The 27,652-nt window shown below is 47.1% G+C and overlaps 2 protein-coding genes and 1 long non-coding RNA gene across 4 annotated transcripts in view; 2 read left to right on the forward strand and 1 right to left on the reverse strand.

Moving 5' to 3' along the window:
• Nucleotides 1-1,160: 1,160 nt before the first annotated feature.
• On the forward strand, nt 1,161-9,840 carry LOC122365338 (malonate--CoA ligase ACSF3, mitochondrial-like). Of its 2 annotated transcripts, XM_043336481.1 has the most exons (10): nt 1,161-1,177; nt 2,869-3,174; nt 3,441-3,710; nt 4,111-4,267; nt 4,722-4,922; nt 5,094-5,239; nt 5,440-5,573; nt 5,960-6,241; nt 6,564-6,701; nt 9,744-9,840. In XM_043336481.1, exons 2-10 carry the CDS (start codon nt 2,871-2,873, stop codon nt 9,753-9,755), a joined length of 1,644 nt encoding a protein of 547 aa, XP_043192416.1. In that variant the 5' UTR covers nt 1,161-1,177; nt 2,869-2,870; the 3' UTR covers nt 9,756-9,840. The 2 variants fall into 2 exon arrangements, with proteins under 2 accessions (XP_043192416.1, XP_043192415.1); XM_043336480.1 differs by lacking the exon at nt 9,744-9,840 and having other exon boundaries at nt 6,564-7,667.
• The window catches only part of LOC122365339 (general receptor for phosphoinositides 1-associated scaffold protein-like), a 32,696-nt gene continuing 14,474 nt past the window's right edge, over nt 9,431-27,652 (forward strand). Inside the window, exon 1 of the mRNA XM_043336482.1 lies at nt 9,431-9,863. Coding sequence (XP_043192417.1) covers nt 9,765-9,863 — 99 coding nt within the window. The 5' untranslated portion in view covers nt 9,431-9,764. The remainder of the gene's footprint in view (nt 9,864-27,652) is intronic.
• Nucleotides 16,811-18,589, reverse strand: LOC122365341. The gene is made up of 3 exons (XR_006253724.1): nt 18,528-18,589; nt 17,798-18,167; nt 16,811-16,987 (listed from the first exon to the last, which is right to left on the reverse strand). It is a non-coding gene; the product is annotated as an uncharacterized LOC122365341 (long non-coding RNA).

Below are 27,652 nucleotides of genomic sequence, written 5' to 3' on the forward strand. Positions count from 1 at the left end.
GTCCGCGCCGAGGGTGGAGACATGTCAAGCACCTGTCTGCTAATCACCGAGAGTTGACGAGCACAAGAAGTATCCAAAAATGGGAACGCTGAATATGTTACACCCTCAAAACACCTAGTCCCAATGAAAATCTAGTTTTTTCCTTTCTTAATGAGTGTAAGTGGCAAAAGGCCTGGTAGGATGGGCACGACGTATGATCGAAATCAGCATAAAAATTATAAATAAGCCACACAGAGCGACCTATATCAGAGAAATTCCCCCAACCGATCATGCTTAGAAACGCCGAAGACAAAAACCACGCTCATGACACTGCTTATAAAACAACGCTAAACAGCTAGCATCCAAATAAAATATGTCTTTCAGGGCTGATAAAATACAGCTGAATGATTTTAAACCACTGAAACTGAGTTTACAACAGTAGTTCGGTAAAATCACTGACGTTCCACGCGGTCGATCGCCCCGACACCAAATGTCAACAATATTACCTCGGGACTGTCCGCGTGTTCGCTTGCATATGTCATCATCTGGTGTCGCTAGAATGAAACTTCATAACCAGGCGAAAATTATTATACTTGACCTCAAAATGTAAAAAATGCTTCATTTTCCTTAAACTTGCATGTTAAATGTCGTATAACCCATATTTCCACCATTCTGTCATTTTTAAAAAATCATTAAAAATATCATTCCACGGTCAATTTCCTTGTTCCACGGTCAGATTAAAGATAACTTTATGGAGATTTAGTAGATACTTAAATCAGCGTGCACTTTTTGAGACGTGATGCACTTTTGAGTTTTAGTGGGCGAACGGCCGAAAAATTGCCTTCCGTTCTCATAAATGGGAACGCCCGTTCCCATATTTGGGAACTCCGTTCCCAAAAATGGGAACGTTCCTATATTTGGGTACTCATGACCATAGTTCCGCCTACTGATGTGGTCACAGATTCTATATCTATTAGTCCCATGAAATGTTGATGTGGTTAGTGGTCTTGACTTCAACTTCCCAAATAGAAACTTTTTGAGAGGGGTAAGACCTGCCAATCGGAATCGCAATCTAATCATCCAATCTGAATCTCAATCTTATTTGTACGTTTTGATTTTGTCATACCTCTGCATTTCAATTTCCTTCGTACATTTAAGCTGACATATTCTTTTCTGGTGTCCTTTTAATCATAGTTAGGTAAGTGTTTTAATTTGTAAATGGTCCCTTTACCTGTCTTCTTCAAAACATTTAAACATTGTATATTCACTTGTCATCTTCTCGTTTTTACTTTTCTATGTTTCATTATGATTAGCCAGAGCCAGCCAAACACATTTTTCATGTAAGGGGCTAGGTATATTTCAGCATAGTTGATGAAACTTTTTTTTTTTTTTTAAATATTTTTGGTGCCCGACTCGGGCTTTTGTCGTTAGTAGCACACATTCATACTGGGTTAGTACACACTATATACACGGCAGTGGTACGAATCGTTTTCGGCACCCGCTACGCGGGACAGCCTTGACCGCACGCTTCCTGTCATGTGCCCCGGGTGGCACCGCACTGGTGCGCAGTGCGCACGCTGGGGCTATCCCGATTTCTCGGGCCCGGCAGGTCAGAGGGCTGCTCCGGGACATGAAGCGAGGCCGTGCCCTCGGGACATATCACCGGACCGAAGGATCTGTTTAAAGGCGGATCAGGCCCGTGTACCTGCGGCCGGGGGCGCTGGTTGGCACAGCGTTAATCCCCACGACCGAGCGAACACTCCCCAGTTACTGCCATCTCCTGGGTAGGAGCCGGCCGAGGAAAACGCTGCCAGAGGTCAGCTTTGATCCAAGGACCTCCCACACCAAACGTGAACGCACTTGCCAACTGCGCCACAAGGGTGGTTGGTTGATGAAACTTAAAGAATTTGGGTGTAACTTGTAAGGGACTTCAGTTCAGAAATGAAAAACCATTGTTATATAATAAAATCCGAGCTGGCAGCACATTCTTTTCCTGATTCTGAGCCATTTCGCAGCCAAAAAAGGAGCTGGAGGATGCATTTATTTCAAGAATACGATTAGCCTTATAATATTAGGATGCTGTTTTATTTGGCAATTTGGCTCAACTTTTATTTGCAGCTGTGAGCTGATGGCTTGATTTTATTTTTTAATGATGGCCTCAGCCTCAGGTCTGTAACTACCCCCATCTGGCAATTTTTTGTATTGGTAAAAGCTGTCTATGGTTTGCTTATGCTTATTTCATTTTGTTAGGCATCTTTATTAAACTTATGCTACATTTTATGGCTTCTCCAATGACATCAAATGACACTTCATAAAGGAGATACATATTGAAAATTTATTGTCAAGGACTAAGGAGTGACAGTAGATATATTTACCATAATTTTGTCAGAGGGCTGTTCACGGACCCTGTGTGCGGTCGGACCGCACACAGCCTCGAAGCTCCGCCCACTTCGTCCCTACGTCAGCCTTCCGTCACCGCACACAGCGATCGCTGTGGCCGGTCGGGACTGGCCACAGCGGACCGTCCACCGCACGCAGCCGTGACGTCAGAGCCGCCTACCCATCCCCTACCCCCACGCCTGCTGGACGTACCGCACACAGCGCACGCAGCAGTGTGCGGTGCCCGTGAACACCCCTCAGGTTGCTGATTTCAAAGTGCCTGCAGTTCCAGGCTAGAAATATTCGTAATATTTTCCTGATCCATACAGCATAAAAAATATCAACTGTAGTAGGTAGCTCTATTTTTTAAGGCATTATATTAATAATTAATATTAACATTAAAGTTACTCTAGCAGTTAATGTATTTCACCATTGGTTATTTCCTTTTCTATTTTTCAACATTGCACCATGAAGACACCCAATCTCTCATCTCTCCCCCTCTCTCCCCAGCCATGTCTGTCTGCGTGCTGCACTCGCTCCCTGCCCGCCTGCCGGGGCTCCCCGTCTCCCGGTACCTGTGCACGCGCCGGCTGCACGCCGGGCTCCTGGAGGCGGCACGGTCGCACGGCGAGCGGACGGCGCTGGTGGACCCGTCCGGTCGTCACACGTACCGCCAGCTGCTGGCGCGCGCCGCGGCGCTGGCCGGCCGGCTGCGGCGCGCCGCTCCTGAGCCCGGCTCCCGGGTGGCCGTGCTGGCGCCGCCCGGTCACCAGTTCGTGTCGGCCCAGTGGGCCGTCTGGATGGCCGGACATGTAGGTGAGGCGGAGGATCGATGCTGTGGGGCCTCTTAGGAACGACGTCGGCTTCTAGAGATGGTTGTGAAATGTCAACAATGAATTGTAGGAAAGCAACATTATAAGGAATGTCTTGTTGTAGGAAATATTCCAGACAGTATGCAAACTACTGCACTCACTTGTTGTCGAGATTCCTGTTTCATCAATCACCTGAGATGAGAACTCAGCCCAGTGTGTCCCACCTGGTCCATCCCTGCCTTACCCTCCCTCCACTGCCCCTACCGTCAGCTGTACCGCTGTGCGGCGCCCACCCGACCTCTCAGCACCGCTACTACCTGCACGACTCCCAGTCGGCCGCCGTGGTCGGCACTGAGGAGACGGCGGAGCAGCTGGAGACGGCAGTGGCCGACTCCCGCCTGCCGCTGCTGCTGGCTGATGGCGAGACGACGGCAGAGGGAGAGGGAGGAGCCAGGGGAGAGGGAGAGGAGGTGGGGAGCAGGGAGGACAGCCAGCCGGCGGTGATTCTGTACACCAGCGGCACCACCGGACCGCCCAAAGGTGAGGGAGGGAGAGGGGAGGCGGGAGGCCTGGGAGGGATGTAGGCAGCTGACTAGGGGGTGTTTGGGTGGTGAGGGTGAATGTGATTTTCCTTTGCTGACAGAAATTTGGGCTGTCACCGGCCTGATATTCACCTGGTGAGGCAGTACCACATGGAAATGCTGGAGAGCAGCTAGTCTCCAATGTCTGCGTTTTTGTGCGAATGATGTTTTTTAGATGACGTTTCGCGAACTATCCGTTTTTATCCAACGGCTTTTTATAGACATGTCATTTGCCTAAAAATAATGCCAATCTTCACTTACGGGAGCATGTCTCCGCTGGGACAGTAACACCCTCCCCCCCTCCCAGCGGCCCCACTCCCACTCTGACCACCCTCCTCTCTGCCCCCCCCCCCCGTCAGGTGTGGTGCTGACCCACGGTAACCTGCTGAGCCAGACGCGCGACATGGTGTCCGCCTGGCAGTGGCAGCCGTCAGACGTGATTCTCCACACACTGCCACTGCACCACACACACGGACTCATCAACGCGCTGGCCTGCCCGCTCTACGTCGGCGCCAAGTGAGTGGATGCCGGGAATGGGAGAGGGAGGATGGAGAGGAAAAGAGGGAGGACGGGGAGGATGGGTGGATAGTGAGTGTGTGCAGAATAGGAGAGGGAGGACGGAGAAGGTGGGGAATGGGACGGGAGGGGGGAGCTGGATGATGTTGAGGGAAAGGAGAGAAAGGGAGTATAGGAAAGGGAGTGCGAGTTTGGTTAGTCTTTGGTTTTGTCAGCTGAGGAAGAGAGTAACAGTGTTCTACAGTGTATTCTAGAAGTCACAGAGTTCATCTTTTGCTTAGCATGCATATGTTGGATATGAAAAACGCCTTTCATAGCAGTATGCCTGCCGTTAGTGACCAGTGTACTCTGATCGCATATTTAATTCCAACCACTCGCAGTTCATACTTAAACGCGTGTCCCAACTCGACACCCCCGCCTACCTACGCTCCTGACCCGCCCCCTTCCGCTCCAGGTGTGTGATGCTGCCGTCGTTTGACGCCGAGAAGGTGTGGTACCACCTGCTGGACACGGTCTCCGACCCTGCCGAACAGGTGAACGTGTTCACCGCCGTACCAACCATCTACGCCAAGCTGCTCGAACACTACGACAACAAGAGCAGGAACAACTTCGCCTACCAGTCCTTCGTCAAGGACGTCTGCAAGTCGAAAATCAGGTCAGATATGGTGTTTCATGTGAGCAACGCAAATACTATAGTGTGAATACTATGTATAGTGTGTATTATAGTGTGAATATAAGTGAGGTAATGCAAGGCTGGGGGTAGGAATATGTTATTGTAGAAACAGGATAGGTGATTTTTTTGTGAATTCCGTTTGGTCCCCTGCAGAGTGATGATCAGCGGCTCAGCGGCACTAGCTCGTCCCATCTTGGACCGGTGGGAGGTGGCCACCGGCCACCGGCTGCTCGAGCGGTACGGCATGACCGAGACCGGCATGGTGCTCACCAACCCACTGCACGGACACCGGGTGCCAGGTCAGTAGCCTCTGCGTGGGGAAAGGTAGCTATCAATAGCGGTACGGACATGAGATACCTCATGGTCGCGGATCAGTAGCCTCTGTGCGGGCTGATCAGTGACCTCAGTGGTCTTACTCTGCCATTTCCCACAGCTGATCCTGCAGGTCTTCCGTGCTCTCTGTCTCTACTCTCTAACCCTCCTCCCCTCCCCCCGTCAGGTGCGGTGGGCCGCCCGTTCCCCTCGGTCTCGGTCCGTGTGGCCCGGTTTGAACCGGGCGTCTCCGGGTACACCACACTGTCCGAGGCGGACGGCAGCGGCGCCTGCACCGTGACGCCAGGATGTGAGGACCAGGTGAGTGAGACGAGGGTTCGAGAGAGCGATGGAACGGGCTCATATTGCGTCGGGTAGATGAGTTTGGGTGAACGTCTTGACCCAGTTTAACACGTGCTATTGTATTAGAGGTTGCTATCCGCCCGGTGTTGTCATCACGCCAGGTGGATAAAGGACATGCTTGCCACAAGTATTATTATGGAAATTCTGAGCTGAGCTGAGCTGGGTGAGCCGCTGTTTGTCCCCCCCCCCCCCACCACCACACACACACATCACTTACCCCGCCCTTCCCCTTCAGGAGGGTGAGCTACTGGCGCGCGGCCCTTTCCTCTCATCAACCCCTCTCCCCTCTCACAGGAGGGTGAGCCGCTGTCCGTCCCTCTCACCTTCCCCGCCCCCTCTCACAGGAGGGTGAGCTGCTGGTGCGCGGCCCGTCGCTGTTCTCGGGCTACTGGCGCCGTCCGGAGGTCACCGCCCGCGAGTTTACGGCCGACGGCTGGTTCCGGACCGGCGACACGGCGCGTCTCTCGGACGGCGTGTTCTCCATCCTCGGCCGCACTTCTGTGGATATTATTAAGACGGGCGGCTTCAAGATCAGCGCTCTGGACGTGGAGCGGCGGCTGCTGGAGCACCCGGAGGTGCAGGATGTAGCCGTGGTCGGTCTGCCCGATCTCACATGGGGACAGAAGGTGAGAGAGATATGGGATTTGGATTGGGTGTGAGTTGGTTGGAGAGCGGATGGAAAGGAAAATTTGGCTCTAATGAACTTGCTTCAGAGGATTGTGATATGAGTCGTCTAACGAACTATTTAGTTTGGGAGCTGTGCTGGGTGCTGACTGCTATGGATATATTTTATATATAAAATATATCCATAGATATATTTTAAACCGTCTTGATATGTAGGTTATATCTTGAATTCCGAAGAACTTTATATTGAATACGACTTGTCCATCGTCTTTGGAGCGGCATTCAGTCCGCTCACTGACCCTCTCCTGTCTCCCTGTTCGTCAGGTGGCGGCGGTGGTAGTCAGCTCCGCCGATCTGGACCTGGCCGGACTGAAGCAGTGGTGCGGGGACCAGCTGCCGCCCTACGCCGCGCCCACCGTGCTCAAAGTCCTCCCGCAGATGCCCCGGAACGCCATGGGCAAGGTGAACAAGAAACAGCTCGTCAAAGACCTGTTCCCGGAGCCTGGGACGGCGCCGGCAGCGGGCGCGTAGTTCTGCGATCGCCCGGTAGGCGGCGCTGCGGGCGGTGATACGGTGGTTCACGGGTTATGCGGCGTTATTTGACAGGTAGATTGATATTTCAGCTAGTTATTGGGATTCTTCTCTGACATTCAGGGCAGTTCTGTGATTTGAAACACGTGATAAGTTGTTGCTACCCATGGAGATGCGGTTGTAGATGCGGTAGATGCTATCATGAGCTCGGGGAATATAATTCGCCGCAGCTCATCCGGGACATTGACTAAAGTGGTCGCATATCAGCGTGAGTTATGACCTGTTACTGGTTCAGCATAGTAATGGCAATGATTGGGCTTCCTCGACCCGAGCTGGGTAGCTTCAGAGTGTAGCACAATAACGGAATTCGCTAAGGATATTTATAGGGGCTGAGCACAAGCTTCTCTAGACACCGAAGCTCAACTGTATCGGCATTGACGCTGTACAGCAGATTTGTAGATCGGTAGAAGCACGAAGAAATTGACGGAACGGATTGCATTGCATGAGAGGAAAAAGCAGTTGACCCATGCGACCCATGCTAGGAGATAGCTCATCTCGTGAAATACGGTATCTATAATCAGTAGATCAGTATTTACCAAGTGTTGATAGAATTAATCGCGCCATAAGCTAAGCGTCTGAGACCCTCTGACGAGATACATAGATTTGGAAATGAAGTAACAACTGCAGGCTATTTTTTTATTTTTGTGAATGGTTAGTGGTAGGATTTACATGACAACGCGTCAGCTTTGGTGCTATTCGGAAAGCTGCTCGGCGTATGCGCTTAATGAGTGTTAGTCTGTGCAACCGTTATACTTTTCGAGACCTTTAACCTTAGTCCTTTCGACGTTGACCTATGAGAAGAAGGCTTACGAGAAAATACAGTATTACAGAACAGCATCAGCTTCTTGATTTAAGTTATGCTTTGGTCGACTATAGTTAACCCGCGCCCTGATGGGGGGGGCCATTTTGGCCCCCCCTGTGGTTTTTCTTAAATAGCGAGAAAACGGCGGCGCGCAGCGCCGCCAAATTTTGGGTACCTTACCGGGCATCAATTTGACACCTTCACACAAAATTTCAAGTCACAGGTCACCTCAGGTCAGGAGTTATTGAGGTCAAACTGAGGTCATGTTCGAGCAAAAATGAGCAAAAAACATGACATCTTGAAACGCTCACCAATTCTACAGTTAACAAGCAATTTTAAAGTTCTTTATGTGGTTGTGTAGAGAAAAGACGGCGCTACAAAACTGCTATCTCGGATTTTCGAAATTTTGGGATTTTGACCCCCAAAAATCAAAAAAATTGATTTTTTTAGAAAAACTCAAAAAATTTCCAAAAATTTTTCGAATTTCGAAAAAAACCGGAATATATGTGATAGTCCCTGCGCTCTTCGATATACATACCAAATTTTAGATCGATACCTCTTTTTTTGGCCAAGTTATAGGGAAAAAACTGTTAAAAATTGATGACGTCAAATTTTTGAACTCAATTTTTAGCAGTTCTAGACCTCGTAGCGCAAAACGGAGACCACCATTGAACTCCCCGTGACGAGCTGCATCGAATCGATACCCATTTTATGCAAAAATATCAACTTTGAAATTTGACCTAATTTGACCTGACCTTGACCTGACCTTGACCTGACCTTGACCAAAACGTGACCTAAGCTGGCCCTAAAGTCTGTCTGACCCACATAATCGCATTTGTCATGTAAAATGGACCATAAAACATGTATCACACGACACTTTCATATTGTGACCCCCCAGTGACCTGACCTCTGTGACCTGACCTGGTATCAGTGACCTCAAATAGCAAAATATGTGTTTGAAGAGCATTTCTCCATCGATGATTTTCAATGAAATGCATTTTACTCGATTTTACAACGCATTTCTTGAAATGCCTGTAAACGGTGAAAATTCGACCTTTGACCTGACCTGTGACGTCATCGGTTTGACCGAGGTCAATGAAATTGGGTCACAAGGTAGTTCCCCGCTGGGGCTATCCAACACCGTTTACCGCTTGTCGCTATGTTGCGTGGTTCTCGAGATCTGAGGGGGGGGGCCAAAATGCCCCCCCCCCCATCAGACCGCGTTGCTCGGCAGACCCCATCTGGGCGCGGGTTAAAGGAATGGATTCTGGCTGTGAATGGCTGCTTATTCAGGTGTAGTCTATGCGGTTTGGGGCGCTCCGGGGCACTGTCAGATCAAAGACAGGCTTCGCTAAGTGAGCCATGGCCCATGGAGATATAAGCGGTTATTCTGATATTCACGTGGTAGAAGCAGACAATGTATGAAAAGGTAATCCTGTTTTGAGTCCACGACGTCGCATATGCAAATGTGTGTTGGAGCGGACGCAGGCTCGAGAAGAGGCTGAATAGTTATGGGAAAATAACCATTTGCCGATACAGTAGATCAGTGTCGATTGAAAATGAATTAATCTAGTAACCATGGTCCAGATAAGGCGTATATCTACAAATGTCACTCGCGAGTTTTTGTTCAGGCCACGGAATAAGCAATACAAAGTCCAAATTCTTGGTCCGTCTCCAGCCCTAGACCCCCCTGCAGGTGTCGGCACCGTCGGCCCTGCCCAGTTCCCCCGTCCGCCGGTAGATGTCGGGTCGGTCGGCGGCGGCCGGCCGGAGTATCGATCGCCCGTCTGCGGCGCCCGGCCGGGCTAGGGAGCGAGTCGGTGGCGGACGGTCGGTGTTGGAGGAGTGAGCGGTGACAGAGTGGATTGGTGTGACGGGGTGAACAGAGACGGAGCTCGAGGTGGGAGCGACAGGGCGTGGTGACTGGAATGGAAGCGTGAGGGGTGTTGGTGGGTCGTGGACCTGCACGGCACGGAGTGGTCGGTGGCTGGTTAGGGCGTGCACCACTGAATAATGACTGGAGAGGTGTGATCACTCAGCATACAGCCTGGATCAATGCTAAGGGCGCGGCACGGGTCAGGTCGTGACCTGAGGTGACCTCTACGCCGCAGGTCACGCCCTGAAGAGACTCGATGCAGGCCGGCGAAGGAGTGCTCTCGCCAAAGGCGGGCCGCCGGCTGCCGGGGAAGGCGCATGAGAAACCACCGGACGGCCGCCACGAGGAGGCACAGGTGAGTTGGCAGTAGGACGAATCACCCCGCGACGTGGTCCTTGCAGGGTAAAGCGTTTTGCTGACTTCCAACAGCATTGATGCATTTGTTGATTGTCATCCTTTATTTCTTAAGGAACGTTTTGTTTTGGTCCATTTAATTTACCGTTCTATCATAATTGTCATTTGTTTCGTTTGTCGGAATTCCATTCATGTTCCCAGATTCCCCGACAGTCGACTCAGGTCGCCAGTACACAGTGTGCGACCGTTCGCTTTATTCGGCCGCCGTCATTGGTAGGCGGCGCCGGAGCCCTGTCAGTGTTGTGGACATGAGTCAGCCATTCCGAATGCACCCTCCACTTATGGTCCCGCTGCCCCTAGTCACGTGCTTTTGTCACGGTCGGCTCGATGGCTGAGATTCAGCGCTGTTGCTATGGCAACCGTATCAGGAAAATGGGATCGAAAATTGGAATCCGCGGTAATTTGCGATCTCATTTGTTTTACCGAGACAGGCTAGAAGACGTATATTGGTTTGATTTAGCCAGTTCGCTTGGGTAAGAGGATAGGACGTTAGGAATACAGCGAACGGTATGGCCATTGGCCAAAGTATTTATTTTCAAAATCTACTTTCTCGGCGTACCTTCTTGGATCCATTTTTATATTAGATCTACTTTACCAACACTGTTATGAAAACTTGATAAAACTAAGGCTGCTTACGATAGCTTTTTGTGACCGGATTGGTATATAGGTTTGTCCAAATATGATGCCGGAGCGATAATACGGCGTCCCGTGGCCGTATCGTAGTTCCACGCTTTCTGCAGTTTAATGCATTACGAACGATGGATGCTATATAATCTCTGTAATCATGGCGAGATCGAGACTATTACCATTCGCCATCGGATTATATTCAATGATGGTTTCCGTGACCGCTGCATGCAATCCTCAGATTAAAAGGCGATTTGTCCCGTGACTGAAGGCTTTCCTCCCCCGTTTAGTTCAGCAGTTCGCTTACCGGCCTTTCTGATAGATGAACTTCAACAATCAACATGAGCTTAGCATTGTCTCCTAGCAGAGGAGCCTTTGTTTGCTGGCCTGTTATTCATTCCTCAGCTCATTGATGATGTGTGTTCGGCGCTCACTCAAGCGTTGCAGTCTCCTTGCGTTTGTGGTGTATACAGCTGCATTGCGGCACAGTATCTTCAGCCTACATGTATTGCGGCACAGTATCTTCAGCTCACAGATGCATTGCGGCACAGCCTAACAGTCCTCTCTTGGGCGGCGGCAAACCGTATGTTGATGTAGGCGGGAGCTGTGCCTGAAGAGAACTTGGAATGCATTTACATATGTTGATATTACATCCTACAGATGGTGAGAAATTGGGCATTATAGTTCTACCCTCAAACTGTATCGTCTCCTTATTGTCGAATGTTTTATTGTTACGATCCAAAGTTAATATTCGTGTAGGAAGAATAAAGAGGCCAGACTTCAGAATAAGTCGGCGATAGCTTTGCATTAACTTTTTTTGCATTGTCCAGTGATATAAGTAGTGGCAAACCGTTCACCGGCTCAGTTTAAAGGTAGTGTGCCACCTTTGAAAGATTTCCCATTTTATTTTTCCTAGGATAAGAAGCTTCTGTTTTTACCTAATATCGCAAAAAAAATCAAAAATGGGCCTGGAATAGTGCCTTTTTCGCCTAAAAGTTTATCGGTTTTTAGATATGTATAACAACTGTAGTGGGCTCACCTGCAAACAGGCGTCGGGCAACAATCGCGAATGCGGCGCACTTGTGACAATAAGCAGAGGTCATTATAGTGTTACGACCATACGACGTACGGGAATGAGTTATCAGCTGTCTAATCGTAGACAACACATTGTCGAGCCTTAAACTGTAAGCCCGTATTGGTATTGTTTCTTTTATTTGGCTGTCGAACATTATTTATGGTTTGAAATATGATTTTATGTAAAATAATTGATATGAAAAAGCCGTCTTATAAGTTATGACCCCATTTCACCACACGTAAGTGGCAGAAATGACAATGATCAGCTGACGCATTTTTCTTGGCCGAAGTCAGAGCGCGCGGCCCGACGCACCACGCGTATTTGGAAATTCCTACCTCGACGAGCATCAGAAGCCACCTAACAGGCGTGTTCGAAACCGCAGGAGATGATGATTAACGGGTTTATCGAAACTTGATTGGATGAGCATATCGGTAATAGCGATTTTAGTGTGTGCATTTATTGTTCATAGTGGTGTGAAATGTGGTTGGGGTACGACCGACAACCCGTCGGGGCGAATTTCGCACTGGGGTACTCAAAATTTGAAGAATTTTAGACGTTTCCATGAGTTTTGAAGGTATGGATAAGTTCTAAAAATCCGGTTCTCCTTATCTGGGCCATTAACTCCATACGGTCCAAGAAAGCTGGCACACTACCTTTAAACCGTGACGCGAGTGCGACTACTTCTACTAAGCAGACTACTCCGGTTGGGAGCAATGAGCGAGCGCCGTAGGGCGTAGCGGCTCACTTTTGCTCTCACACGTTTATGTCTAAATTATTTTGATAGTTTATTCCTGAAAGTGTTTTGACTTTTTGTTGGTCGAGCAACGAATAGCTTAGAAGTTGTGGAGGAACTAACCTCGTTTAAGATAGCTAATTATGCAGTGATATCGCATTACTCGCTGAATATACTCGTAAATAGCGTGGTTTACGATAAACTTTTGCTTCTTCTGACCACACACCGTGAAACTCCCAACATAGAAGGCTCTTCTGTAGAGCCTTGGAAGGCTCACTCGAACGCCGTTGATCAATCCAAAGCCTCCCTCGCGTAGTTCTGAATTCTCTCTGGTGTCCCCTGCCGTGACATTTGGCCGGTCTGACAGCGCCGTAAGGTCAGCTGATCGCTCCATCACCACTCGGTCACCATATCTGCATGGTGTGACCCCGCTCTAAGGAGTGTTCCCGAGGTCACAGACCGGCTCCGGACAGGCCGCACAGTGGGTGAAAGTGTGACCGGGACGGTCAGAACTGGCCTCTGCCCAATGCCGCCGGCTAGTGTGTAGGTGTGGGAGCTAATGGACCATTCAAAGGCGACCATTGGGTGCGTATTGTGTCCATTGAGGGGCTGTGAAGTGTATTGAAGTTTATTTGAACGGTTAGACGTTGAAAGTGTGAACGGAACGGTTACGTATTCGACTTAGTGACTGACCAAGTAACTGTCCCGGTGGCTGCCAAGTGCCAGTGGCTATTTCATTGATACCCCTGATCAGATTTGTATTGTTTTTTCAATATCGATTGTCTTGGCCCGGTTTTTTTTTTCAGCGAACCGACCTTAGGTTCAGTTTAGTTGAATTTTTCGTAAACAGTTCTGACTTTAATTGAATGACATGAATATTCGACACACCACCAAACATACATGAAATCGATCAGGTGGAACTGTTTGATTCATGCGCCAAAATCCACCGGCTCACGGCCGTGGCGGTTCGCTAGCGCTGCACCTGACCCTGAATTTTCCTCGTTTGAGCCGGAAAGCATGACATAAACCGCGAATAGACTGAGGTAAGCTTACCGTCGCTGTCGCAAGGTATTTTAGACGTGTTCCAGCTCGTCTAAGCGTATCCCATCTTCACCAAACCAAGGCAACGATGAGCGCCAAAACCAATCGGTCACCGCACGCCGCCCATTTTTCAATCGCGCTTCTCCGGCATCCCGCCACGATCCGTCCGCGGTAATTATGGAAACTGCTGGGAGCGGTAATAAATGAAGTGGAGTTGTGATAGCAGAACGGCGGGGGATGTGACTGGACACCTGTGGGTCCTGTGGAGTGGGTAGGTGCGCGCGACGGGCGGCTCTCGACTAGCTGAGCGTGTTTTCCGACACAGGAGAGGTGCCGTGTCACACTCCCATACCTCACGCTCCCGGCGTGCCGTGAGGCTACGTCGGGATAGATCGATTAACTCGAAATTCATAGGTGTGGAGTAAAAATGGACTCCAGGCAACGGTCGTCGGGAAATGGGCTGACCTCAGGTGACTTGCTGATATCGGTCTGTGACCTATGACCTGACCTGCCCGGGCTACTGGCCACTTCGTCTGTGGACTTTCACCTAGGCTAACTAGCAGTGACCTATTAATTAAGTGGCCTGATGTATTTACGGTGATTATGGTAATGTTGGTGATTATAGGTACTTTCATCATGAGTAGTTTTATGTAATAATGCCACCTTCTTCTCAGTACCTTCATGCCGTTGAGTTACCGCTTGCACAGTCTGAGGATTTTTAACCTTTTTAAGATGACTTTTAATTTGATCCACCGTAGTATTTTGATTATGCACACATTTTAATGTTTTAACCGAGAACGGCGTGCAAAGATGTTGTTTGTTTATCAGGGAAAAACTTTTGTAGTTATTATAGGTAAGACCTCATCCTTTCTGGTTTAGCGATTTTCCAATCTGGCTTATCACAACCCACTCCCCTGACAATTTTATTGTTTCCCTGCACTGAAAAAAACTTACTCCCCATTTTCTAATTTTAGAATGCCAAAAAGCACTCCTGCAATCGAATAATTTTATGACCTGGCATAAGCGCCTTAAATGGGGAGTTTTGGGGAATAAAACTAGCATATAGAATATATTTAGTATCCGAACGCTTATATTATTCGTGCTAGGGAGTAATTTTATGACGTAGGATAAAAGTATGCTATCTTTGGATAAAATTACACCAGATGATAATTTTATTAACTTAATACTCAAATTACTCCCATTCGGGGAATAATATTGCCATGCCAAAAAGCACTCCTTTTTTCGATAATTTTACCCCGGAGTAACTCCCCGGTAAAATCAAGCTGCGGTGTAAAAGTACCACCCCTGATAATGCGGGGTGATGTGATAATATTATGACCAAGTGTAAAATAAGGAATGCATTTAAACAATGTATTGAAACACCAACAATTGATTAACGAATGGTACCTGAGCATCAGCAGGTACATCTTAATTTGGACGCACTTCCAGTGATGGCGCATTGCGGCCGACAGGGACGTAATTTTGCTTCCTAGTTGAGAAGCGGCGTCTCAACTGGGAGGCAAAACTTCGTCTCTGCCGGCCGCAATGCGAAATCACTGGAAGGACGTTCAAGGTCACAACTCACAAGGGCGTTATGGTTAACACTGAGGCTAACGAATAACATCTGCGCACAGAACCACCGCCACGAATGGCAGATAAAACGAGCGTGTATGGTTAACACTGAGGCTAACGAATAACATCTGCGCACAGAACCACCGCCACGGATGGCATATAAAACGAGCGTGATCTGGGCTATGAAAGACGTACTGAGACTCATTGGCGTACTGAGACCGCCGCAGCTGAATTAGTCATAATACAGAGGCTCCAGTAGTGTGAGCCACACGTTGCGAGTCACTTGAGCCACAGGTGAGCCACAAGTCACGAGTCACTTGAACCACAGGTGAGCCACAGGTCGCCAGTCATTCGAAGTGGGCATCTCCCATGCTGGTTCTACACTACCTGGGTAACCTCCCACACCTTCTGTGATAAGCCAGATAGGTTTATGTACATCGAATCCCACACTCCGGTAAAGAATCTCGAACAGGGCCCTGCAGGGCCCCGTGAACTTTGTGTAGAAGACAGCGTGGGCGGCCGTCATAGGGCCACGGTCTCCAACCTGGTGGCCGGCAGTTGGTAGACCACCACACCGTCCACCGATAGTTCCTCACCTGCCTGACGAACCCCGTTTCGTCTGCCGTGAAAAAGAATATTGCAGTCAGTTGGCATCAGTGCATATCGTACAAATAAACGTAAAGGAAACCTAAGAGAGAAACAAGGAACCGCGTTCGTACAGTACATAGCTGGCTATGCCATCTACAGTATCTGGAGACGATTCTTCGCTTCTTCCTGATTTCTTTTCACTCTCAAAATCGTAGTACGATGCGTAGTACGTTTGCGTAGTACAATACACTCTTACAACTAAACGTGGTGCATAATTACAAAATAATTATACGTCGTTAAAATATTTCAGTGAAATAAGAAATTAGTACCCGATGTTCCGCTGTCATGGTTAAGTATGGAGTGCAAGTAGGTATCAAACTGCATGTAACTGTGGTATATTTGGAGACAATGAAGACAACCATGAATGGAGACAACCTGAATGGACTGGAGACAACCATGACTTTTCAATATCACTAGATTAAACAATACTTTTTGACTAATAGCAAAACCAACGACGATTGGGTGTCCAAAGGTGAGGTACAACATGTTGTCCCGCCCGTCGTTTAAGTGCCACCTTTTTACGGTTTTCGGTTTAAAACGGTTTTCAGTAGACCTGACCCACCTATGACCTACCCTGAAGTCCATTTCCCGAAATTCGTCCTAGTTTTCGAGATATCCGCATTCAAACTTCACATTGATGCCATCACAAAAAGTGTGGGAGATGGGATTTTAACATGGTAATGTTACATTCCCATATTCCACACATTTGTGATGGCTTTAATCTGAAGTCCAATTGCGGATATTTTGAAAACTAGGCCGAATTTCGGGAAACAGACTTCAGGGTAGGTCATAGGTGGGTTAGGTCTAGTGAAAACCGTTTTGTGTAAAAAAAGGTGGCAGCCTTCCTTTAAGCCAAAAAAAAAAAATCATCAAGAAAATAAACAGTTGTCCTGCCCTCTGCTATTAATGTATTACGCCATTGGGATATGTGAAACGTCATTTCTCCATCGTGCAGGAAGAAGCATGCGTGGGAAATACCTTCCTACACTTGGTCTTGGCTAATGTTTTGGCCTGACCTCGTATTTATCGAAAATACCTCGGGCCTAACTGTACATTCGCTAAAAAAAATCAGTCAGATCTAAACATTATTCCAGCCCTGGCCAGTGGCCAGGAATATATCGTCTACGATGATCGGCTCGAGCCCAGTTATATACATAGAAGAAGAGTATCCCCCCCCGGCACGATTGTTGCTAGCGGAACACCTCATCCGAAAAGGTGTGCTTGTGCCCGTTCAAAACTCACCGTCTTTGTCGGCCGGCTCCACGTTTATCATCGTCTGGGCATACTTCTTCGCGGTATGTCTGATTTTGTGCAGGACATGCTCCTTCACGTTCTCCTCGAGCCCCATGATCATTCCCAAGTCAGTCCACACCTGGAAACATCGCAAAATCACATTAATGAATGGAATTAACATCAAGCAACATCAAGTGAACATTATATCATTGTGGAAGGTCAGGTCAGGTAAGTTACTTCAGCTCACAAAAAGTTTGAAAGCGCGCCACGTCAAGTGTCAACCTCTGGTGATCTTTTACCTGATAAAAATGACTGGAATGCTTTCGTCATGGTTTGTGACAAGATTCCCAACTCCGCTTTGAGCGTTTCGTTACGGTTACGTTGCTTAGGACCCGCCAAGTTAGATGGGAGAGGGGGGGGGGGGGGTGACTTCCCAGCAGGCGGTAGAAAACCCAGAGGGAGTGGGTTAAAAATTATACAAATTTTCCAGATGTTTTCCTATCCAATGTTGTTCCCTGATAGCGCGGATATAAAATGGTGCCACTAATTATATAGTTAGTTCAGTTCAACCATCCCCCGTTAACGAGTTTCAAAATTCCTTTTCCGTTACATCACGCTGCCGCGCTGGCGGGAAAAAAAGTTCCCACGCATTCATAATACATAGGAAGATGGTGATCATCTGGGTCAACTGGCGAGCTTATAATTGGGAAGTTTATAAAAAAACACGTTTACATGAATGTTTGAAGCCCCGTTTCTCGATAATCCACCCTTAAAAGGCACAGATGTCAAATGTGACATTTTAACTACACCACGCTTACGCATAGCCACTGTGACGTCACCGTGGCGGTCAAATTTTCCTACTGAACTACCCTGTTAGTAAAGGAATCTCGAGTTCAATCACACATAACATTAGACAAGACTTTTAAATACCGAATAAAGCAACACTTACGGCAGCTTCGCTGTACATATCCGGGAATATCTCCTTCATCTCCTCGCCAGTCTTCCGGTTTCGGTTGCTCGTGAGGCATATCCGCCGAACCTCGAAGGAATCTTTGAGAACAGATGTCTTGTGAGTGACATCGGCGTGTTTTAGCTTGGCACTGAACTTGGCGGTTTCGGTGCAGATGTCTAGCTTCGACTTCTTCGTTTTGGGAAACATCCCCGGCATCCCCTCTTCAGCTGCCGCACGCTTTTTCACAACGATGCCCCTGGCTCGTCTTTCCGTGTCGATGACGGCGTTGCTCAATGCTCAGTGGCTTTCGACAGTTCTTGAATCTGTTCCGAAGTTTCTGTCGGAAGCTGTTCTTCCGCAGAGTCACCTTTGAGAAAGAAAAGAACAGTTTTTTTTAATTTCATGGACAGCTTTATTTTATCAGGCAGTGAACACTGAACAAGATATAAATACGTTCATTAAACGTGTTTTCTTCTATCGTGATATTGGGAGGATAGAAACAACAAAAAGTAGATGTCCGGATATGACCGTTTTAACAATTTGTTTTGTTTGTTTGTAACAACAATTTGTCAATTTGTTTTGACAATTTGTCTTCCAGAATTTCATCATCGCGGAAATATTCGTCCGCAAATCTACGTCAACGCATTTCTTGGATTGTATGGTCATACTACGGATTACTGTAAAGTCATACTAACAAAACACAAAGTATACAGTAATTTCAGCTTACCTTCGAGGACTGGGACGCTTGCTCGGTTCTCTGACAGAAGGCCTTGGTTCTGACGACTTGAGCGCAATGGCGGTCGCGAATGGTCGCGAACTGAAGAGACATTCCGAAAATATTATTCTTGGAATAATACTGTGCTGGACGAATAGATTAATCACTTTTAGATTAGTTATGTCACAACGGAATAGGATTATCAAGAAAGTGATACAGTATTGCTTGAAATACGCTCCCGAATACTCCCGAAGAATAATGTTAGTAATGCTACCACATTATATTACTCCATGGTTATAAAATTATTGTCCGGACATGATAGTTTTATCACAAAGGAAGTAAATTTTACACCTACATGAGAATAGTTTTATTCTGTCGCGTCAATTTATCAGCCGTAATGGAGTATAAAAATTACCCTACTTACTCCACAGCGGTTTATTTTTATGCAGTTTTGATAAAAGTACTCTAGCTGTCAATTTTATTACCATCTATTGGGAGTTCAGCACAAATATATTCCAATGACCTTGTTTATCACTATAAGCTAAAATTACCCCATGCCTCTTTGAGACTGATATAAATTTATAACCCGAAAGAATAAAAAGGACACGTGATAAAATTAGAAGATAAAATTACCACTTGCTAAAACACAAAAGAGATGATTATAGTGCCAGGTTTAAGAATAACTTTCAAAAACGCCCTTAATGCAATGCAGAGAGTAAGAATACGCTACAAAACATAATCATTATATGCCATTGGTGCGTGATTATTCGCCAAACTGGAGTGGAAAAACTCCAAAAATAACTCTCTAGGTGTAAGTTTTTTTCAGTGTGGTATCGTTATCTTCTAGCCAGTTGTCTCTCGCTCGCGTGAGGTGGCCCGAATCTTTCGATCACGTTCGACCTTCTCAGGCCGGCCTAGGGCCGCGGGGCTAGGACCAAGGCTCTATAGAAGCTAGGACAACTGTCAGCTGACATATGAGAAAGGCTCACCTCAATTATACTGGTAATATAGAGTCAGTCTGGGACGGACATCACGTGACTCACTGGTAATTGGACACCGTCACATCCAGAGGAAAACAGGCCGATGTCAGAGAGGCGATATGGCGTGACAGGGACATCGAGCTGTTCGTATCAGACTTTTGAAGATTTTTAATAAGATATGGTATGCAATAGGATTGATACTATTGCTAGAGGTTGCGTGATAATTTCATTTCATTCGACAATAATGGCGTTCCCTAAAGAGTTTTTTTTTTGTTATTGCAGGGCTTAAGCCCTATGAAAATTTATGTTTCAAAGTTCAATGTTTCAAAGGCTGGTTGGATTGATTCTATGGAAACATTGAAGGGTACCTACCTAAGCTTTCATGTTTTTTTTTGTATGCATATACCTACGTTATCCTAAAAATACTCCAGTCAAAACATGCACGCTGTACGGTATTTACATCCGGAACATTTTTGTGTGAACAGAATGAATAACATTATTTCGATGAAACTCCGTTGCTGGGCCGATACCGGTCTTCAGACCCGTTGTCTATTCATTGTTATGGCCGACACTAATGTGTTTCCAGGTCATTAAGTTGTGGGCCGTCACCAGCTTGACACGGGACACATTCTTATGCCAAATATGGTCAGACAGTCAGACGGCCGCCGAAGAACCTCTGTAAAAATACGGAGAGGATAGAAATAAGTTAATGGGACCACGTCGGTCTGGGGACATTTAGTATGTCAGGATACTGTGCGCATGGCATGGAAGCCACTATTCTCCTTTATTTATGGTGAAGGAAGAGAGGAGGTCTTGCAGATTCTTACGTTTCTAAGACAGTTGCATACAAACACACTGTGTGCTCTCAAACTGTTCTAAGCAGTTTTAAATGGCGCTTAATTCGGACCAATACACTCACTACCCATATCCTTCCGAGCACCTACCATTGAGTCACTGACTAACATGGGTTCATTCACCTCAGAAGACCACCACCACATGTCTTCCTCTCCTCCTATGACGAATGTCGTGCCTCTTCCCGACACACGGCTGCGGATCCTGAGACACGACTCTGAAACATTAGTCTGATGACTGATGGTCGGCGGGTGCGCGGCAGCCCCCGTTCACGAGCTTCAGAATTCCTTTACCGTGACGTCATCACGGCGCATGAATTTTCCTTCACCCATAGAAATGCATGCAAAGCATGGTGTGTTTCAGGCGGGCTAAGGAGAAATCTAAGGCCTACATGTGTTCAAAAGACGTACCACTAAGCCAATGGATTCGTCTCATTACGATAAATGGGGTTGAAATCGAAAAAATCGGCCTATATTTGACTAAAATGGGCCTATCAAATGGTCCTTGCAACTCATAATGAAGGATTTCCTCTGCGTTAAAAAAATTGTTTCTTGTGATTTTTATCAGCTACAGGGGAAATCCTTCATAATTGCTACCAGATTACTACCATATTCCCTCGCATTTCTGTTGCGCATTGCCTCACAAATCAGAGTTTTGTGAAGTTTATATTAATTTAATTGTCATATTTCGACTGATTTTGGCGATTTTCAATTATTTCAACGCAGCATGGATCAGATAGCTCTCATAGTTTGCTGAAGAATGTGGATTTTGCTTGGTTATTTTCAAGTTATCTGTGATTTGGTGCGCCGTGATCGTAGCATTATACAAATTACCTATATCAACTTTAAAAATTGAATCAACTTTTGAAGTGAAGTTCACATGAAAAATCAAAAGTTCAAGCATAATAATTGTTTAAAGATAATGATGCAACATGTGTCTCCCAGATGGAACTTATATTTCAATTAAAAACTGAAAATGGAAAACAGAAGATGGATCTGCGGAGTTGCTGAGATCACAAGGTGCTCTTGATTGTTGGTAATTGAAGATGTTGAGAGAACTTGTGAATCTGCATACCAGTCCTGACTTGCTTGATTGTTTAAAACTATTTTAATTCTCATAATTGTGTAATGTGTAGTGACTGCACACTGCGCAGCACATGTGCGCAGAAATGTGCAGGTGGCTGGTAGGTGGGTTTAACTTCAGAGATGCGAATTTGGATGTCAATTATAAAATTAATGGTTATGCCTTGTAGAGTAAGCTCTGCTGTTTTTTGTAATTGCCTTTTTTATAATTGTAACCTACAATGCTGTTAGTTTCATTTTTATTTAAATGCTCGACCAGAATTTGCACTTGTTCATGCATGAATGCTAAGTTTGGGGTGTTTATTCAACCCTGACTGCTCAAGTTTTTCAAAGGCACATGACACAGCACGGCTAGATCAGCTGGTACCTACCTGTTGACTATTTTTGTTTTTGGTGGTGATGTGTTTGCTGTTTGTCTTTTGCAAGGTGGTCAATGAAATAAAATAATGCATTATTTTGGAATATTTCCTTGACAGAAGCCAGGAGCCGGATTGATGTGTGCTGGTGAATGAGATGGTTCAAAAGCATTATCTGATGTTTTTCAATGTACATAAGCCATAACATCCCTTTCATACGCTGAAGTTTTAATAGCTTCTCAGTCTCTGTCATTTTGATTTTCCTGAAATATTGGTGTACAGTAGATAAGAGATATCAATACCTTCTCAGAGGTACCTGCCTTCCGCTGGATGAAAATTTAATTGGTTGGATGAAATGGACAGGTAGCCTTATGATAATGTATTGTGAAATCTTATTTCTATAAAACTTTGAAAATGAAGTTCTAATTATTCATATGTGCATACATTTTTGATGACTAAGAAAGTTTTCCACAAGAGTAGAAAATGTGGGAAAGTCTATCAAATAACACATTCTGAAGGCTCAATGCTGACAGAGTGCTGCCTCAAAGAATAACTGACTTGCTGGGTTACGAATATTTCTTTATTTTAATTTTCAAATGTAATGTACAATACATTGCAGTGAAATAACAAAATAGTGCAGTAAAATAGTATTGGCGACGATCAAACAGCACGTGCGCCATTGATGTCTGCAAAAATTGCTACCAGATTGCTACCAAATCCGTGACGTCACCACGGCGCCTTTATTTCCCTAGTGAACCAACCTGAGTAGTAAAGTAATCTTGGGTGCGCGGTGCGCGTCCCTCCCGCTGGGTGACGGCGGTGGGTGTCGGATGTGCGTCACCCGGGGATGACGACCGTCATCCAGAGATGATGGTCGTCACGGAGAGTTTGAGCCAGTCATCGCGCAGCTCGGAGGGGGCCCCCACATCGGCGTCTTGGTTGTCATTGTCCTCAGAGAGACCACTGATACGTAACGTGACGTGTCACGCGGCATGTGACAATGGTGACGTTCATGTGTCGGGTATGTTTGAATTTTTATGTCATTGGGTTAGGAATGTTATATGCGGGGTCATGACTGGCGTCTTTGATACGCCACACCTCTTCCTGCGTTCCTTGTTGTTGTTATGTCGTTCATGCTGCTAGACTCGCAAAGCAATAAACAATCTCTTCAAATGCACTCAGTTGCACATTATGGCCGTAAATGTGCCCATCTATACGGATCAGGATGTCAAAATCCTGGAACATGATGAATGCTTAACATCGTTTTCCACTTATGTTTGCCGGCACACAATACGTATTGCCCAATGCCCAGTCACCAGTTGGGCGATGAATTGCAAGTTGCATTTTTCATTGTGAGCCTATCGCCAGACTCAGTCGCACCTATGTCGCCGTGGGTGTGTATTCGGAATGGCTACATTCAAGATCCCAGCCTGCTTCGTCGACTTTAAGTCAAATGGACACAGTGGATTCTGAACATGCTATGTTGGCGGGGCATCCAATCACATTTTCCCCAGTCGCTCCAGTCGGCTGTTTTGAAGCAGCCTGTCTGCCGACCAATCTGTCAATCTGTCTCAGCTGCCTCGCTGTGTCGGTCTGTCAGCACATTTTCCCGGGTGTCTGTCCGTCTATTCCGTTTCATCGCTGCAGCCCAGGCCGTCAGTTTCAGTAGGATTCCATCGCTCCCTGTCTCCTCTATCACGGCTCTCTGTCGCTGCTATCCCGACTGTCTGTCGCCGCCGCGCTGCTTGGGCCCCCGTCGTCTCTTATCCGGCCCCCTGTCGTTCTTTATCCGGCTCCCCGTCGTCCTTAGCCCGTCTTTGTCCGTTTTATGTTCGCGACTGCAGTGCGGGTCCCGTCCGCAGCCGTTCGGTCGGGCGGGCGGCTGGCGGCTGGTGGCGGCTGGTGGCTGCCTCGTGTCTGTGTCAGGCCGTGCGGCTGAGACGGACTGTGGCGTTCTCAGATCGATTGCGGCTGCTGCAGCGGCTCTCAGGGACGTCTGTCACATTTCGGCTTCCTACTGTCATCTGCCAGACGACTGCCACACATTTGGTCATGCTGTGCCGGACTTGACCAGCCCGCTGGAACACTGACCGTGGCGCATGGTGGGCTTCTGCTCGCAAACAAATACCATTCTACCCAAACCGAAGCATTATCGTCACATTACACCACTTGCATCCACCGATTTTATTACCCAATTCCTGTTGCCTGGCATTTACTTTTTTTCCGCGTCTTTACACACCCTTTGCGGTTCTCTCTCTCTCTCTCTCTCTCTCTCTCTCTCTCTCTCTCTCTCTCTCTCTCTCTCTCTCTCTCTCTCTCTCTCTCTCTCTCTCTCTCTCTCTCTCTCTCTCTCTCTCTCTCTCTCTCTCTCTCTCTCTCTCTCTCTCTCTCTCTCTCTCTCTCTCCCTCTCTCTCTCACTCTCTCTCTCTCTCCACATTTCTCCACACAATTCCACTCCACTCTTCATCTCCTCTCCTTACTCCTATCTCCCTCTCGCTCCTCCGTTCTCCACCCTCCATCACTCCCAGCCGGCGGTGGCGGCGGCCAGCGTTCATGGCGGTGCCCGGAGATCGATCGACATTTGTCCGCGATGGGCACGGAACCGGCCGGTATAAAACGATGCCGGGAGTCGCACCCAGCAGAGCGATAAGAGAGGTGTCCGCGGGTGAAAGATGAACGGAGAGGATGGGATTGCCGCTGATGGAGAGCTGGTTGATGCGCCGCAGCGCTGCATGCAGCGAGCGCTGCAGTGCTCGTGGCCCGTGGGAAAAGTGCACGAAAAATTGGAAATGTTCGTGAAAGTCTGCATGGTGCAATTAAACAACATTCTTTGCTGCGGCGACGTTCTTTGGCGTTCTCACATCGGTCAGACCTTCTCATGGGAAAGAATGTTCGGATTCGCGCAGTGATACAGCTCACGTGGGAATAATGCTTTGTACCGTTATGACAGCAAATGCTAGAGCAAGCAAATGCAGCAAAGGTAGTTCATGTTATCTATGGCCTTGGCTATTCTACTCGAGCATCCGTCAATGAAGATCCATAGGTTCCACCTACCTATAACCAGCTGATTTGGCTGCCGTTTTCCCGGAAATCGATCGACGCTTCTCAACGTCGTGATAAAACCCTCACCATCGTGCGACTACGATCCACTTCTGCCTGCACTTATTCTCACCCCGCCTATTTACCTACCCATTCGCTCCCACCTCCGCCTGGGCCGCCTCGTGACCGGATGGCAGGCCGTCGTCGTCACACGGTCAACGGAAACGACCGAAAAGGTAAACGAACACAGACGGAAACGGAAGGAAACCGACGGGAATGAACGGAACGGCGGAGTGGCGGACGGCGCAAACTTGTCGAGACGGTGCCGCGTGCCGCCCCGTCAGCATTCGGTATCATTGGCTCACATGGTTCGTGGAACTTTCACTGACACACAGTGCGCAATGTGGGCATTGTGGATAGGCGATAAGGAAAGTTTCTGGAATGTTTGTCTGGAACGGAAGTGTGTCACTTGAGACTGAGAATAAGCCTCTGCGACTGGCAGTAGATTTACTGATGGTCGGTTACGATTTACCCTGTACAAGTGGCCGCCGTACGGCAAATATTGCTGCTGAGTCTCATTTAATGACTGAAAAAATACGACTCGAAGGAGTCGTAAATTACATTCGTGGATGATACCAGAGGGCTCTGTTGTTCAATACTTCTCTAGGGATATCTCAGCAGCTTTCTCTTATTGTTTACCGATTTCGGTGCCGATTTAATTGATACGGCTCTCTGGTCAGCCCACTGTGACTTTCTCCCCAGACCTGTCGGTATAATTGACATAAGGTGCCGACGGCAGGAGGGTGGAATATTATATCAGCCCGTTCGACGATTCCGCCCAGACTAAATATTTAACGCATTCTAGCGAGATGTGAATACGATTCCAGTCGGCATGGTGTGCTAAGGAAAATGAATCTAGCACATAATGTGTATGCTGTTCTTCATCATGCTATCGTTTACCTTACCTCATTGTTCAATTAAAAGGTCATCTTTTCGGAAACTGTTATTTCACATATGCTGCAGTAAACGTATGCAGACATGTGTGTTCGCTCACGCGGCACGAATGTTGCTTGGTTATCACAAATAGTATTGCCACAAAGTTCAGTGTTTATTTTGAGCTTGAACTGAGAACCGTTTAAATTTCATCGCAATTGCTAATAAATAAGTTATTATTCCCATTGAGATATATCTTATTCCACCCGCTTAAAAAAATCTCGTTGATGTGGCTGCCACCGTAGATTTGCACCTTGTCTTCTGAGAAGTTAGCTGGCCCTGGAGTTGACCTTCCTGCGCGCTCTGCTGGCGCTGCGTGCTCCACTCCTCGCCCGCGCGCTCCTCCCTCTGTGCCGCGACACTCTGCTCTTACTCCTCGCACTCTTCGACCTCCCTCCTCCCGAGCGTCGCCCTTGAGACGGCCTCCTGCTCTTCGATCTGGCCCTGTGACATACCGTCCCGCTTCTTCTGCGACTCTTGCTTCTGTCAGTGCGGCGGAGAAGTTGGTGCGATTTATCTCGTGGTAGTTTGTATCGCACGCTGTGAGACCGAACTCTGACGCGGGAACTTCGAGATTTGCTGCGCCGGAGCTGAGAGAACGCCTTGCTGTTCATTCGCCGTCGCCAGCTGCCCGGCGCTGGGATGTCATCAATGTTATCTGGGTCGGGATGTTCATTGGCTTGAGGTTTGTTTGTGGAGAAGTTACCAGCCTTTGATCGAGACATGTTGTTGTTAAAATATGCTTAGTGCGAAGAAATACGGAAAATTTACAGGAAGAAAACAAGATGTGAGTTATTTAATGTTTTACATAGGTTAGTTTAGGGCCGTTACAGTGTTATTCGTATAAATTTCTTCTGAATTGCACAACGGTAAGAGATTTTAGATAATCAAACCACCATTAGTGCTGTTGTTTTTGGCCTCAGCTTCTAGGCCATTGACAAGTCTCATTACCTGTTTTTGAATGCAATACATTTTCATCGCACGTGCTAAGTGTCGAAAATATAGCGCGTTATAACTTTCGCCTTCCATATCAGGCCATACGCATACGTGGCCTTACCATATGACAGCCTCATGTTCTGCCTGGTTCCGAATCGCTCATTTGCTACATCATAGACCACTATATATAGATATATAGTGGTCTATGGCTACATATATGGCATGTCGCTGATGGCAGATGCACTTTTCTCCATTGAGATGACACTCGACGGCTTCTCCTGGCTCTTTATTACGAATTGAATGTTTCCACCTGATGATAGAGATCATGAAACTAAACTTTTAATGTTGCTTGATGTAAAAACTGCTGAAAACAAACTTGTTTAAGTTGGACACTCGGCATATTTGAACGTAGGTAAACAATTTCGCTCTCTCTTGTCTTGTTAGGTCACTATGAGGTACTTAATCATGCTTGCATGGTAGTCTAATCGCAATTTGTCATTAATGTCTCCGAGTAGTGGGAAGCAGTGCCATTCAGAATAGATTCGACACGCATGCGTTAGGAGGGTCTCACATCAATCACAGATAAATGCCGAACACCTCGTCGTTATCAAAATATGGTTCTGCCATAAAGTTTTCTCCAATGCCTTCGTAGTGGTGTTGTTCAATTCAAATATATTTTGAATTGAAAAATAAGCTTGAGCTGTAAGCTATCGGGCAGGCCTAAGCCGTTTAATTACTCCTCAGTTGTTCAAAGGTCAGATTCGCATGATAAATGTTATTATTTCTTACCAACATCAGATTCATTTTCTATATCCGTCGGAAATAAGTTCTGCCCCATCACCCGTTTCACTAATGCTCGCATATTTACCGGCATGCCTGCACAATTTAGGCACTCCAG

The sequence above is a fragment of the Amphibalanus amphitrite genome, unplaced genomic scaffold, assembly GCF_019059575.1.
Source record: "Amphibalanus amphitrite isolate SeventyFive unplaced genomic scaffold, NRLGWU_Aamphi_draft 000732F_arrow, whole genome shotgun sequence".
Classification (NCBI taxonomy): domain Eukaryota; kingdom Metazoa; phylum Arthropoda; class Thecostraca; order Balanomorpha; family Balanidae; genus Amphibalanus; species Amphibalanus amphitrite.